Genomic DNA, 15,930 nt, shown 5'->3' on the forward strand with positions numbered 1-15,930 from the left:
CATTCCCAGGAGCTGCACCCCCCACCCAGCCCCAAGACCAGAGAGCCCAGGGCCCGTTTCCAGGAGCCTAATCCTGGAGGAGCCGAGATGCCAGAGGAGCCATTGGGGCTCCTGGAGGAAAAGTGTTTCCTGCCCCACAGCAGAGCAGCCCCAGAAGCTCCGCTGGTCTATTCTGATATCTGGCATTCAGTGCAGCCAGACTGGTGCGACCCACATTGGAAGAAGCACTGTTTGTGGGGGCCTTTCCTTCTGATGCTGCCAGCCCCCCCCCCAGCTGCCATGCCTGCCCTGCTCCCCACAGGGTCATCTCTTGAGGGTGTTTCTGGGGAGCCCCAAAGTCACTGCCGTCCCCCACTTGCCGGCCACCATCTCCACAAGCCTCTGCCCGTGCTCCAGTGCCCGTTCCAGGTCAGCCGTCTTGGACCGGATTTCCTCACAGAGGTCCTGGAGGGAGACAGAAGCAGGAGGAATTGGTGCAAAGAGACCCCCCTCCTTCACATGGAAACCCCCCCTCCAGCTGAGGCCAAGGGGTGACTGAAGCGGCTCTGCTGGTCCCGTGAGGTCTGGAGAGCCTCATCTTCCCTCCTGTTTGCCCCATGCCCACTGCAGTGGGGCACGTGGAAGGAGAGGGCTCAGGAACAGGGTGGGCATGAAGGGGGTGAGGAAGACATTCTTCCCGAGGCCATGGGGTGGGGGGCTTCTGTCCCCCCCTCACTACGCCTTCCTCCATGCACTTCCAGTTTACATCTTGCTGCTGCCCGGATCCTTGCAGAAATGCTTCTGTGTCTGTTTGCAAAAGGGGAGTTTCTGGGTCTCCTTGGGACCTGGTCACAGACGTGCACTCTGGGGGAAAGCCAAACCCCACTGCTTTGATGCACTCTGGCCTCCTTTTTTGGATGATACAAATCTCCTCTCCAGACTCCTCATTGTGTCTGGGCTTTTATAGACTCACCTTAAAACCTTGGTTACATGCAATGGCTTCTCTGTAATTTGTTTTTTATATTGAATATGCTCTGTGTATGGTTTGTGTAAGCAGCCTCGGCTCAGTAAACCTGAAGGAGCGTCTCCACCCCCATCGTCCTGCTCAGACACTGAGGTCCAGCGCCGAGGGCCTTCTGGCGGTTCCCTCACTGTGAGAAGTGAGGTTACAGGGAACCAGGCAGAGGGCCTTCTTGGTGGTGGCACCCGCCCTGTGGAATGTCTTCTCTTCAGATGTCAAGGAAATAAACAATTGACTTTTAGAAGACATCTGAAGGCAGCCCTGTTTAGGGAAGTTTTTAAGGATTGATGTTTTATCACTTTATTATTATTATTATTATTACTATTACTATTACTATTACTATTATTATTATTATGTTGGGAGCTGCCGAGAGTGGCTGTGGAAACCCAGCCAGATGGGCAAGATATAAGTAAATAAATTATTATTATTATTATTATTATTATTATTATTATTATTATTATTATTATTATTATTTGTATGGTTATGGGTTTGTCTGTCCATAGTTTTATGGTAAATCAATAAAAAACCAATCAAGAAAAGACCCTGACTGGGGTCTCCTTCCCCCTTGAGGCTCCCAAGGCCCCTTCCCCCTCCCAGGCCACCATACCTGGACTTGCTGGAGGGCTCCCTGCGCCTGGCTGAGGCTCCCGTTGGCTCTCCACAGCTCAGCCAGCTTCCTCTCTGTGGAGGCCAGCCAGTCCTGGAAAACGTCGACAGACTCCTGGAAGATGTGGGCTGCAGGAAGGATCCGCTCCAGGGAGCTGTGCCTGTTGGAAGAGAGAAGCAGCGGGGGGGGGGGAGATTTTGACGGGCACAACCTCCAGCACCAGGCTCACCGGACCCAGAAAGACGCACAGCCCTGCGCAAAAGCTGTGATACGGAAAGGGGGGCATGTCTTCTTCACCCCTTCCGCCCATCACCAGAGGATCCGAGGCAATGACCTCAAGGGCACCCGGCCCTACATGGACCCCTCAGCCCCCACACTTTTTTTTAATAATAATTTTTATTAAGGATTTTGCATTACAAAAAATAAAAAATTTACAGGGTATGGGGGTAGGCGCCACCCCCACACTGTTACACAAGCACCAATTTTCTTGCTTTCAGTGCCAATTTACTCCATTTCTCTAGGACTCCATGACACCTCCTCTGTCCTCCATAATCCCTCAAGCGAGGTGTCACGGACACACAGGAAGACCCTAATCCTGTCAAATCACTCTGCCAAACCCTTCCTCCGGGCAGTGCCAGGTGGCACACTATGCATACCTGACTATTGTCCTCTCATCACCGGTACTCAGGATGTACTTATCTGCGCATATCTCCAGCTCTGCATATTTCCCCTTCCCTCCTCCCTATGTTAATCCTGGGTAACCCAACTTGTTCTTAATGTATTCATGATGTAACTGGGATGTATTTTGCACTGTATCCTGGGACATGGAGGGAAGTTTCAAAAGTTCATGTCACCCCTTTCTCACTATTCAATCTCGCCTTGAACCTGTTGCGCAATAAACTTGGATCTTCTGCTGCTTGCTCCTGTCTCCGGCTGAGCTCATTTTCCTCCGCAGGGACCCGCGGACTTAGTCCGACGAGCTTCGGTGGCAGAGCAGCCTCGCACCCAGATTTTACCATAACAGCTGCCTTTCGGCCACATCAGGCAGCAAGAAGCCATGAGGACCAGCACCATGAAAAGGCAGGTCCAGGGCACGTGGCAAGCAGGCCTCCCCCTGCTCTTGTGGCCTGGCTGGTCTGACGGATTGAGCTGCCTCTTCCTTGTGCTTCTGGGACACAAAGTGCCCCCCCAAGAAGGGAGCCAAATGCCAGGGCAGGATGGAACAGTGGTGTTCCAGGAAGGCTCCACGTGGGGAGGCAGAAGGTGCCAAGGACTTCTGAGACTTGGCTGAGGACAGGAAGGAAGAGCTCAGAGGTGAAGCTGCTTTGGATAAGAAGTTTAACTCCAGTCTGCTTCCCAGACAAAGCGGGGGGCCCTGAGCACCAGGGGAGAGCCCTCCCTCGCATCCACCTCTTTGCACAAGGAAGGGGCGCTAGGCTTTGACTTGCAGCAAATGGTCCCCAGAGCTGCCTCATCCCTTTGCCATGCAATTTCACACCCACCATCACCCATATGGGGTGCATGAGGAATGTGCCCCACACCAGCCTCACAAGACTCTCACAAGCAGGAACCCCTAGAGAGCAAAACTGAGGGCATGTTTAGCCCTCTTGTCCCAAAGTAGGAAATCCTTTCTGAGCCTCCCCTCTGTGAAACTGGTTTAACAAGTATTGATAAGTTTCGAAGCAAAGGAGCAGATATCTTCGCTGAGTGAAGCAGGTCTGTGTCGACGGATTCTGGAGTCAATGTTGGAAAACATGAACTCTGAGCAGGATCTGATTCACATCTGCAACCCATTTGTGATGTATCTGTGGTGTTTTTTGGGGTGGTCTTTCTGTAAAGGGGAGATGAATACTTTCTGAGGTTTTAAAAGATGCTACAGTGGTACCTCGCAAGACGAAATTAATTCGTTCTGCGAGTTTTTTCGTCTTGCGAATTTTTCGTCTTGCGAAGCACGGATTCCCTGGGTATTAACGGTTTTGTGATGGCCTGGGATTCCGATTCCGAGGCTGAACCAGAGGAATCCCAACCTGCACAGGAGTCCCCGCCTCCAGGGCCGGCTGAACTGGGGCAAGGCCTGGATTCTGAGGAGCCTGCACCTGTGTCAGATCCTCAGGAGCAGGCACCAGGTGAAACCATTCTGGCCCCAGAGGTGCTTGAGGACTCAGTGTCTACAGGTGAGCCTCCTCCGGGGCCCAGTAACCCTTCGGCCTCTCCTGAACTGCAGAGGCTTAGGGCAGAGAGGCGAAGGGAACTGGTTGCTCCCAGGAGGAGTGCTCGCCTTAAGGCCAGAGGAGGCGGGGCTCCTGGGGGCCGGGACCGCCCCTGGCCTTAGAAGAAGATAAAGGTCAGTCAGCCCGGTCCCAGGTTGCGGGAGCAACGTCGTTGTTGGCTTCAGACCTTCCAGCGTTCCTGTTCCCTGCTTGGCCTCCTGCTTCTGACCTTCCAGCGTTCCTGTTCCCGTCCGGCTCCTGCTTCTGACCTTCCAGCGTTCCTGTTCCCCGCCCGACTCCCTGTTTCGAACCTCGCCTCTCATCTTGTGAACTCTGACTACGATCACGGTACCTTCCCCCCGGGACCAGCACAGGTTTTAAGAAAAAGGAAACAAACTTGCAAGACGTTTTCGTCTTGCGAAGCAAGCCCATAGGGAAATTCGTCTTGCGAAGCAACTCAAAAAATGAAAAACTCTTTCGTCTTGCGAGTTTTTCGTCTTACGAGGCATTCGTCTTGTGAGGTACCACTGTACACACCTTTGCTTCTCAACTCCCTTGCTTCGGGGGGGGGGGGACTGTTTGCAAATGGACCAATAAAGAAAAGCCAACCTTGTGGATTTCCAGGAGAGGAAATGGCAGGTTGACCGTCTTTCTGTTGGCTCTCTGCTGCCAGAAGATAATTACGTGGTGATGGATGGTAATCAGATTTAAGTTCTGGCTATTGGATCACTCTGGGATAAAGAGGGATTGAGGGAGTAACCACAAATGCTCTGGTCAAGGCTGTTTTCTGATGTTGGTGTTTGGGGACTGAGATGGGACCTAAAATGAGTCAAGGTGAGTCAAGGAACCAATCCTGTGTTCAAGAACCCTTCATGGGAATAAGATCTGCATCCTCTCTTTGTAAAACATTTTTGGGACAAGATAATCTATTAATTCAGAGAGATTTCACTATCTGCTGATGAAACGTTGCTTCTGACCTTTCTCTCGACCGCTACACTGCTCCCGGTGCTGCTCTCCACCCCTTCCGGCTGAGCGCCCTGCTCCGATCTCCTTCCCCTGTCTCCTTCTTGCTCTGCTCCCTCTGACACACTGGTAACTCCACCCCCTTCACTCCGTTCCGGCTGAGAAGCCGGCTCCGGTGTCCAACTCCTACTGGGGCTTCTCCCTTCGCTCCCCTGCTCCTCACTGCTTCCCCCTTGGCCTCCCTTTGGTCTGACCAGGGGGGCCCCCTTTTGGGAGTCCTCTGACTCACTGGTCAGACTCATGGACGACCTTTGGTCATCGTCATCCTCCTCCTCATCTCTCTGGGATTCTTCCCCCTCGCTCTCTGTCTCCTCCCCCATCTGCTCTTCTCTCCCTGAAACCCTGACAGTTCATGACTGGAAAAATTGCAAGAGCTGCTTTCTGTCTTTAAGAAGGGAAAGAAAACTGGTCATTAAAGTGTCTAAAGCAGAGCGAAAAGCATGATTTGTGCTTGGCAATAAAGATTAAACAAACAAGGGAATTCCTTGTGTGAAAAGTCTTTAATTCTTTTTCTTCTTTCCAAAATGAATGTTGCTGGGAAACTGAAAGTTTTCTCTGTGGGAAAATAATATTGTTGTGACTGTGATCTTAAGGTGGAAATCTTAAGGTAGAGACAGGACTTATAAAGAACCTGAGTTGTTAATAACATCAAACGCAGCCAGTGTGGCAAAGATACCTTTGAATATCCCAGTGACTGTTGGTATTGTTCAATAGATGATGGCCGAACAATTAAAAATGATCAGATCAGCGTTTGATGAAAGGGGAAAAGAAATGAATCAGAGAGATATGAAGTGAAAAACGGAGAATACCTATGAAAAGCTGGCAGGACTGGATGATGATGATGAAAGAAAATTGGAGAAAGCAGATGGTGAAATGGAAATGCCTTTTATACAAGGATTTGGGAGGAGAAGGGGAAGATAAAATGATCTGAATTTGGCATTGATGGAGCTCAGAAGGGGGAAAGCCTTCAGTCCTAGCTCTTCTTCAGTTCTAGCAGAGAGAAAGCATTCAGAATACAACTTGGGAGTGAATTCAGAGAATGATGCAACTAAATTAATAGTCCTCTCTCTGGAAAAAAGGATAGGAAGAAAGGTAAATGGAAGAAAGGTAAATGGAAAAAATAATATGGAATATTATTTCAGTATGTGATCCCAGTGGAGAAGCTTTATCATGGGCAAGGATGGAGTAATTGACTATTAATATGGAGGCATGTTGGTGGGAATTATTGGAGGTAAAGTTGATATTTAAAGAAAAAACATAAGTTGATATTTACTGCTACTAACAATAATTTGGGAATCCCTTTTGGACTTTTAACAGAATGTTGTAATGTTATTTAATTTTATGTAACCAGCAGATGGAAAATTGGAACTCCTTTTTATCTTTCTTTCTTGCTTGCTTGCTTTCTTGCTTTCTCTTTTTGCCTTTCCCTTTCCCTTTCCTTCTTCCTGCTTCCTTCTCTTTCTCTCCCCCCCCCCCATAGCTGTTTTTGTTTCTGGTTTTAAAAATTGGCATTAGTTTTCTATATCTTTCTGTATCATGAAAAGCTTTAATAAAAACCTTAATGCAAAAAAGAAAAGCCAGCCTTGATTTCTACTATGTGGACTTGCCTCTGTTTTGTTCATTTCTCTGACCAACAAGGTGGTGTTGTGAGTGAGGGGAGAATTGCACCAATGCTCCCCCCTTTGTATAACACCTTGTCTTGCCCCTGCTTTGCCCTTTCACACTGCCCTCCCCATCAGACCCGGAACAGACTCACATTTTTTCTATGGTGCCTTTGGGACAACCCCACCAAGGGCCCCTCCCTCTCTAGGGACTCACCTGGCTTCTGCCCCCTGGATTAGTGTCTGCCACTTCTCCTGGAGGTTGGCAAGGCCTCCGTCTGTGGTGCCAGGGGGCTCAGAGGGTGCCCGTCTCTCCTGCAGGAGGCCCTCCACATGGGACCTGCGCTCATCCAGAAGGCGCCTTAGAAGCTGTTTGGGGTCAGAGAAGGCAGAGGGTGAGGCCAAGCTCCCCTCATGGACACGCTCCAAGGGGGAGGGCAACCGAGTCTGGCACCGCCCTGGTGCAGCAACACCCTGGCAAAAGAAGCTGGCCTGCTCCACCCCAAGGCTCGGGAGGAACTTTTCCATTTCATAAGAACCCGGATCAGTCGGAAGAAGACCCATCAGGCCAATTTGGGTTTGTTTCCATGGCCTGGTATTTAGGGGTAGCCTGCCTCTGAACAGGAAGTTCCCCCTGGCTTCCATGGGAAGCGATTCAGAGGCACCAGGGGGGTCTCTTTGGGGAAGAGGTTCTTGGCGTCAGGAGCAGCGAGGGATAAAAGGCAGCAAGTGGGGAGTGGACGGAGAGACGTCTCTCTCCCTCTTGTGTAATACTTGACCTCAACGGGGTCACCCAGTGAAGCTGAATAGTGGGGAATTCAGGACAGACAAAAGAAAGTCCTCCTTCACCCTCGCACTGTCAAATGACTGAATCTGCTCCTTCAAGGTCCAGTGATGGCCAGCAACTCCGGAGGGCATGAGGGGGCATCAGCGGCTGACCCTGTGTCCCTTCTGGCATCCCTCTTCAGAGAACAGGGTTCCCCCCAACACTTATTTAATTCTGTCAGTTATTTTGTGGTACAGCCCTTATGCTTTACAGTTAGCTCTTCCAACACTTTTAAGTAATAACTAATTATTAAATTGTACACTCTAGCTTCTCCAGCTTTATCACAGAAGGCCAGAGATTGCAGAAGGCCAGAGGGGTGCAGAGCCCCCCAGAAGACTTTGCCCGTGGGACCCCTCCTCCTCCTTACAAGGCAGGCAGCGGCAGACCCCAAACTGGGCACGGGGACTGGGCAGCCCAGAGGCTGGTAATCCCATGCTGCCAAGTGTGGCTGCTCCCAAGATGGCCAACTCAGACGTGGGAAGATGATGCCTATTTCTCTGGAAGTGCCGGGGCGGGGGCGGAGAGAGACTCCCAGGCCGAGCCAAGCCAGCCCCCCTCCTCCCCAAACGCAGGGGAACAAGCTTCTACTTGCGCTGTTCATTTAAAAGAGAGCCAAAGGCTTCTCTGGGGTGGGGTTTACTTTCTACTCTCCTTCCACAGACCCAGAGGAAACACTGAGGCCAGCTTACAAAAGTGCCCTGCTTTTCACAGTCATAGAAATGTGATGTAGGAAGCCCCCTGCCACACAAAGGTCCTCTATGCCAACCCCCAGCAATGCAGGGATCTTGGCTAAAATGGTTACACCAATGCCATCATAGCCACGATCCCCACCTTCACTCGCCACAGATTCACCTCCATAAAGGCATCTAGAGGCATCTAATCTGCAAAGGACCACATCACATACACCACCCCCAAAACAATGCAGGGAACCCCCTAATAAACATCACACCTTGCAGAAATGTCAGATTTAAGGGGGCAAACTGCCATAACCCCCAGTGTCAAAATCGGTGCACCACAGCGCCTCCTCATGGCCAGGCTTGGGAAAGAGCAGGCAATATCACTTGTTTTATGAGTGAGACTGTCGGCTGGCAAATGTAACAACTTGCACAGCAGCATCAACGGACCCTGTTTTGCTAAGAAAATGAAATGCATTGTAAAAAGATTTGAAAGTGATTCATTCTGTTAAATAAACTTGCTAAATCACACACTGCTGCCATAATCCCCGGAGAGTGAGATGGTTTAGGCAGGGACTCCACCCAGGAAGAGTCAAACAGGGTTTCTCCAAGACAATAACTGTCTCAGTCACAGAAACTGATAAGCTCCCTTGTGATGCTTGCCAGGCTGCCTGGGGAATAGAAGGTGTCCCTTCTGCCAGTCTCCCAAACTGCCACTGGACTGGAACTTGCCAAAACTGAAAGGTCAAGGCCAAATGTAAATTCTCACGCAGAATGTGAGAGACCAGCAATTCACAAAACGCCTCGGTGGACATGGTGTAATTTTGACCAGTTTGACCAGTTGTAACTCCTCCTAATTTTGTGATGCGCCTTTGATGTTTTGTCCACACTCCACCGGCATCTTAGGGGTGGGGTTTCTCTCTGCTGGGTGGGAAATGGCAGAGCACCCTTGGGGGGGGTGTTCCTCCTTTCTTTGCTGTAAGAGAGGCTGAACCTCTGTCCCGACAAATGAACTATCAAAGGCACAAGACCTGCTTCGCTTCTGCTTTGCCTGCTTCTCTTCTCTCTCTTTTTCCTGCCCTGACAGGGGAACCCAGCGTCCAGCGTCCTCCCGGGGTTTCCCTGGGGTTCCACAACAGAATCAGAGCAAGTGGCAAGCAGGTTTTCTGCACATGTTGCTGTTTGCTCCGATTCAGGGGTTAAACGTGAATTTTCCTGGGGGAAACGGCAGGACCCCCCCCCCCAAAAAAAATAACCCTCAGACCCGGACGTGGAAAGCTCAGATCTGAGCCTAGAAAGTGCAGAATCGAGGCAAGTGTGGGTGAGCCTTCTGTCTTCTCCCCTTCAGGATGAATTGTGCCCAACTCCCTCCTCATGATTCTTCGTTTTGAAATTAAAAAATTAAGGTCTTATGTATATAACAAAGGTTCATAAATGTACCAAGCAAAAACGTACATAAATATATAAACCACATGTCTGGGGCAGCGCAGGGCCATGAAGCCATTTTGACTCCCAAACTGACCAGGTGTTTTCTCTGCAAAGTCAAATGGAAAAGCCTCCCATTGTCTTTTCCTTCACAAATCCTGTCTTAAGGGTATATCTGTGTATGAATAGGGTGAGTCTGTGACCTGGCCCAGGAACTAAGTATTTATCATTACAAAAGACTGGCCAGGCTCCCCAGGGTATCCAGTCAAGTGACCATTAACAGGTAACCTGCCACACAGGAGGTAAACAACGCACTCAGATTTTTGCTGTAGACCACCCCTTTCTGTGATGTAGGTATGATGGTTCTGGGGCTGGTCTTGGACTCCAGGGCGGACAATTTAAAATGTCTATATAAGGGCAGGCACACCTAGGTTCTGGGCCTCCTCCTTCTCCTGCGTGTGAGGGGAGCACCCTATTGCAACAGTTCAATAAAGATCAGGCTTTGCTTCTCAATATTCTCTGCTTGGCCTCTGCTATTTCTCCAACCGATGGAGAACCTACAAAGGACTCTAGAAGGGCTCTTGTGTCCCCCATAAGGGAATAAGGGCAGATTTTCGTTTATTAGTTTCCAGGCCCTTTATCATCTTGGGAACCTTCCTCTGCCCCCCAAGGCCTGGCACCCCAAGATGTGTGAGACACCCCCACGCTGCCTGCGCAAGAGCTCACCTTCTGCTCCTGCAGCTGTGCCTTCACCACCTTGGCTTCGGAGGAAGGGGGCTTCTGGCTGGCCATGAGCTCCTCCATGTCGCTGACCCAAGAGAGAAGCTTCCTCAGAGTCAGCTGGGCCTGCTCTGCGCCCCACACCTCTCCAAGGAAGGCAGCAGCTGCCTGGGGAGGGAAGGAGGATGAGCTCAGAGTGAGGCCAGCAGCAGCTCCGGGGGGGGGGGAGAGCCCCAGTCCGACAGCAAGAGCCTCCTGGCACCTGGTGGAGCATGGAGGTGGTGAGGCAGACTTGCATGGCCCCAGCCCCACCTCCTCCTCCTCCTCCAGCCCCCTACCCTGCCCTAGAGCACGACTGAGCAGGCTGTGCCTCCCTGCCCGGCCCTTACCTTGCTGCTGGGGCTGCTCCACGGCTCCAGAGGGTCCCTCTGGCCAGCAGGCCAGCTCTGGCTGTTCTGGAGCTGCGGGAGAAAAGCAGGCACAGGGCAGAGGCTTTGCACCCTCAAACTCAGGATGGAGGGAGGGGGCCTGCAGCAGCCTGCCCACCCACCTACCCACACCCACACACACACACAGAGGAGCAGGAGGCTCAGGCCAGCACTTGCAGGAGGGCTCAGCTTCAGGGGAACCAGCACCACCACGTTTGCATGGGGGGGGGGTCTCTCTCCACAGAACGGCCATAGCTGCCTGGCTCAGAGGGTGGACTTCTGGATACGCAGGGAAGGAGAAGTTCGTGGCACCTGGGGTGGCTTTGCTGGGGCCCTGCCTGCAGAGATTGATACAGCCACCTTCCTGCTGATACAACAGACTGTCTCCCAGAGCCCCCAGCCACCCACCCACCCAGGCACCCCGGGCAGCTTCTGACAACCCGAGCCTCCTCAACAAGAGCTTGGGAGACGGCCCCAAACTGCATGTGCCTGGGAGGGGGGTGGAGCAGCAGAACAGGGTGGGCAGCACCCATGCTGCCATCAGCTGACCTCACGGCAAGCACCAACAGATTGGGCAGCAGAGCGACTGGCTCCAACTCACCCCCACGCGGAGCCGCTCATTTTCCACAATGGTAAAAAAAAGCTGTACATACATGATCATCTCTCCGTTATCCACACAACCACCTTGTAAGGCGGGCCAGCCTCATTCTGTGAACATAAGAACCTAAGTGGAGTCTGCAGGATCCGGCCCCATCTAGCCCAGCGCCCTGTTCTTGCAGTGGCCAACCAGATGCCCCAATGGGAAGCCGGCAAGCAGGGTCTGAGTGCGAGAGACCTCGCCCTTCCTGCAGTCTCCAGCAACAGGGATTCGGTAGCACTGGCGCCTCTCTGTGTGTCACAGATGCCCCCCCCCCGAATTCCTCCCAGGGCCAACGTGGGATCCAGACTAGGGGCCTCCCATTTTCCAGCCCGCTTTCCCAGTCACCCCCCGCAGTGCCAAGACGTGGAGCAGCTAAGGGAGTGAAAGCAATGCATGTGAAAGTGGGGAGGAATGGGGGCGTCCTGGGCTCCCCCCGCCCCGTCTATTAACCTCTGGCAGGGCTCCTCCTGCGCACTCCGTGAGCACCTTGACCCGCCTGGTGATGGTGGGCTCTTTGCTCCGGTCGCCCCCGGGGTACTCGGTCACCTCCACGATCTCAGTCACAACGGTCTCGGTCACCTCCGTCACCTCCGTCACCTCGGTGGTGGTGAGGGGCTTCCAGACCCAGCCACTCCCGTGCGCCAGCACCCGGGGGGGACTCCAGGCAGCCCCCGCCACCGCCGCTGCTGCCTCCAGCTGGGCCTTGAGGGGGTTGCTGCAGCTGAGGGCCCCCCCGTTCTGCACCTTGACGTCCATGTTGTTCTGCTTGGGGAGGGGGCTGCCCTGCTGGCTCTTGCTGGCCCCCCCCAGCGTGGCCACGCTCCAGCCATTCTCGATCACCCGGGGGCTGAGTGGAGGCTTCTCCGGGGGGCCCCCGTGGCCCCCTGCGTTGTTCCTCCTGGAGGGGCGCCCAGACGCCAGGCCCAGGTCCTTGAGGTAGGAGTCCTTCAGGAAGTCGTCCGGCTTCTGGCTTTTCTCCCCCAGGCAGCTGGGTCTGCCCCCCGCGTTGCCCATGGCTGGCGGCTGAGGAGACAGCGCTCAGAGCCCTGCCTGGAACAGAGGAGGAGGAGGAGGAGGAAGAGGAGGAGCAGGAGAAGCCACCTTGCCTGCCCAGGGTGGCACCCACAGCAGGCACCATGCCCATCATTGGGGGTTCCTTTTTCAGTCCACAGAGCCACCCAGAAAGTCTTCCAGAATCTTCTTTCTCAGTTCTGCTCAAACTGTTGGTGAATTCCCTTGTGGGAATAAGCCCCTCACCCATTCCAGTTCTCCTTCAAAAATTAACATTACAACTTATCCAACTACAGGTCTAAGGAAATTAAAGAAGAACTATGTAGAAAGCTTCATTCCTCCTCTCTGCTCTCCTGCCATTTGGGCAGAGTAATGGCCAGACACATTATCTCTTTCACAGCCCGTCTAATAAAGTAGTCCGTTGCTAAGGAAACTCTGTTGCTAGGGGGGAAAGTTGTTGCTATGGGCAACAGTAGGCAAGCATCATTTCAAGTCTATTTTTGGACCCCCTCAAGACCCAGGTCAGAAGTCCAAGCCCAGCAAGACCTCTGCTACTGAACGGAAGTGGGGACCATAGCCAGACCTCTCCCGTAGAATCAAATCCCACCAGAGGATTTTGGAAATACTCGCTTCAAATATTGTCGGGGTTGGACTAGAGGACCCTTTGGGTCCCCCAACTCTTCAGTTCTGTGATTCCACTACATTTACACCCGGACTTTCCTCCAAAGGAGCCCAGGGCATCAAACGTGCAAATGCTACAACACCTCAAACAGAAACCTCCTCCCTAATCTCTGGGAACCAGGAAACACTTGAGGGGATTAAGCGCTTATGTATTTGGATGAGCCCAGCCAGAAATTAAGCCCAGCGTTTAGGAGGAGCCCAGAAGGTGTCAGCCACTCCTGGACTTGCTGGGGAACAGGAACGTGGTCCTCCTGCACCCTGGTGAGGGTCTTGCGGAAGGTGGCTCCCACCCAGGGGGGCTGCACCCATCCCACCTGCAGCCCGGCCCTCCTGGCTCAGGGGAGGTTTGGCCTCTGGGGTCCCAAAGAGAATAAAAGCCACAGGCCCAAAGCACCCAAGGGTCACTGGGGCTGAAACTCAGTCGCTCATATGGCCTGGGGTGGCAGGGAAGGGAGCTGGCGATGGAGGAGCTGCTCCAGGCAGCCGAGCCCTGGGGGGGGGGGCACTCAGCATCTCCTCTGTGGCACAGACCTCCCCAGAGCCGGGCTCCATCCCAGCGTCCTGATGCAAATGAGGGGGAAGCCAGCGAGACAGACGGACCAGCAGCTGCTGCAAACGGCCGCCTCCTTGCCGGGACCCTGCGCTTAAACCTGGGCAAGCTGGAGCCAGCGGAAGGAGAAGCCATCTGTCCGCAGAGCCCCCCTGACAAAAGCCTCTGGAGGGGGCGGTCCAGGGACAAGCAGGGCGTCGGGGAGCCATCCATCAAGCGGCCCCAGACAGGTGGCTGCCCACAGCCCACCCATCACCCCCTGCCTGACAAGGCCAGGCTGGCCAGGAGGAGAGGGCGTCCTTGGCAGAGGCGCCACCTGGGGCCACCAGTCGCACAGACACACCCCGGCCACCTGCCACTGGAGGAGTCTCAGAATGATGGCAGAGCAGCCCCCCCCCCGGCCATGCCACTGACGGGACACCCTCTACCTGCTTGCTCCACTGGGGGAAAGGGGAGCAGAGGGACAGGGGGCAGGAGGGGGAGCCCACAGCTCCGCTCCCCCAAGCCTGCCCTTCTGCTGAGCCCACCTGCCAGGTGCCACCAGGTCCTCTGCCCTCCACCTCAAAAACCCTGCTTCCATTTGGCCTCTTCCTGGTCTGGGCCCCAACTTTCCTGTCGGAGGGGCAAGAAGGGATGAGTGACAGGCCCTCAGGCTGCCCCACGGGGCTGGCGTGGTTACCTTCATGGTGTGGCACGGACGCTCCCCGCAAGGCTGACGGCAGGTCTGCCACGCGGTCGGTGGCGGGCCAAGGGCACGGCGGCTGCCTCCGCTTCTGCCTTCAGGGGCTCCTCAGCTGCTGCCCCCAGGATGGACGGAGAGGAGCCGTCGGAAGCCCCCGGCGGTGGGGGGACTTGGGCTGAAGTTCCATCGGGAGAGGAGAGCCGGTGCTGCCGGTGTGTCTGGCCCAGGGTCCGGCGTGTCGTGCGGAGAGGAGGCCTTCTCTGGAGCAGCTGCTGGAGGCCAGCTTGGTGGCGGGCGCCCTGGCGGCAGCGTGGAGCCCCCTCTGCCCCCTCTCCCAGGGCTCTCCTGGTAGCTGTCAGTCCAGGCCGGAGAAGAAGGATGGATGGAGGGATGGCGGGATGGATGTGGGGGAGGCCCTCCCAAGGAGAACTGGCACACGAGGAGGGAGAAGGCGGCACCTCCCAGGAAGCCCCGTGGATCTGGGCCCAGAAGAGCCCCACCAGCAGAGGCAGACTGCCCTGGGGAAATGGAGGCGAGCCCCTCTGGCTGCCTGGCTGCCGCAGAGACCCTCCCTCGCTGCCCCCCACCCTCTGCCCCGCTGACCCCCTCAGCACACTCAGGCTAATACAATAAGCCCTCGCGCATTAACTCTTTGCTCGCTGCAAGACAATCGCCGTTACTGGGGAAACGCAACAGGGCTCCCAACTATCCCGGGAGCCGGTGGGGGAGGGGGCAGGCGCCTTTGCCACCGAGGAGGAGGAGGAGAGAGGAGCTTTTCCCAGAGGAACAGCCCCCCACCAGCAGGACCCCCTCCCCCCTCACTCGGGTCCAGCCACTGCTGCAACCGCAGCCCCAAGAGCCTGGGGGGGGTGCTCAAGGGTCTGGACAGCTGGTCCTCCGGGGGGCCAGCCGGGACCCCTCCAGGGTTGTGGGCCTGAGGCTTGTTGCTTAACTCAAGGGCAAGTCGGGCAAAGTTGGGGGAAGAGAAAGAAGGAACCCCCTTCACCTCCAAGGCCATCACTGGGCTGACTCTGGAGCCCACAAGTGAAAGAGAAACTCTTGGAGGGGGGGCAAACCCTCTGGAGAGAAGGAGGAAAGGGAGAGGTTGCCTATGAGCTGGGGGGGTGGCTCTGACCTCCCCTGCAGTGCAGGTGGCACAAAGCTCGGCTTCTGCCCTGGATGCCAATGCCCTCCCCCCCCCCAGCCTGGAACCCACTTTGGGGTGGAGGGAAGCTCCACTTTCCCCTTCCTGGTTGCCCCCCAGAGCCACAGGGAGGGAGGGTGGGTGCAACCGGGGCTGGCATCATCACCTGTCATGCATGGGTGGGCACCTGCCAGGCTCCTAGTGCTCTCATGGTGCCCACAGCTGGCACCTGCCCTGGGCCAGCTTTCCGTGTCCTCTGTGGCACAGGGGCAGCTGCCTGTCACTGCCCTTCTCATTCCCCACAAGGCTCTTGGGTGCCACTACTTCTGTGGGGGAAATTGAGATGGCAGGACCGCTGCCCGCTCCGCCAGCTTCTCCAAGGGCTGTGCCATGGCTGCTGCTGCTACTGCCCACCTCCACCAGAGTCTGCCAGGGCCATTGCAGCAGGGAGGCCCACCGGCGGGCACGATGCCCCTAGGCCACCCACGGAAGGGGTTGTGTGTGGCGCCCAGAGCCAGGCGAAGCTGAGGAGCAGGGATGCTGCTCCAAAGGAGCATCGTTGGGTCTTGGGGGTCTCTCTGCACAGCCTCTCAGGCGCACATGGCACAAGTCCCATCATGCCCAGAGGGTAAAGAACGAGCGCACACCTTCAAGGAAACGGGTCACCCTGCAAAGCAACGCCCAGGCTGAGGGGCCGGGTTCTGTCTC

At 54.9% G+C, this 15,930-nt stretch overlaps 1 protein-coding gene across 1 annotated transcript; it reads right to left on the reverse strand.

Moving 5' to 3' along the window:
• Positions 1–303: 303 nt before the first annotated feature.
• Positions 304–14,899, reverse strand: LOC309374791 (uncharacterized protein; the record flags this gene model as incomplete). Its single annotated transcript, XM_081919971.1, has 7 exons — positions 14,076–14,899; positions 11,605–12,204; positions 10,476–10,547; positions 10,093–10,254; positions 6,659–6,810; positions 1,608–1,767; positions 304–444 (listed from the first exon to the last, which is right to left on the reverse strand). The coding sequence occupies exons 2-7, from the start codon at positions 12,166–12,168 to the stop codon at positions 304–306; spliced, it is 1,251 nt and encodes a 416-aa protein (XP_081776097.1). The 5' UTR covers positions 12,169–12,204; positions 14,076–14,899.
• Positions 14,900–15,930: the final 1,031 nt, after the last annotated feature.

The sequence above is a fragment of the Podarcis melisellensis genome, assembly GCF_964234715.1.
Source record: "Podarcis melisellensis genome assembly, chromosome: 7".
Taxonomy (NCBI): domain Eukaryota; kingdom Metazoa; phylum Chordata; class Lepidosauria; order Squamata; family Lacertidae; genus Podarcis; species Podarcis melisellensis.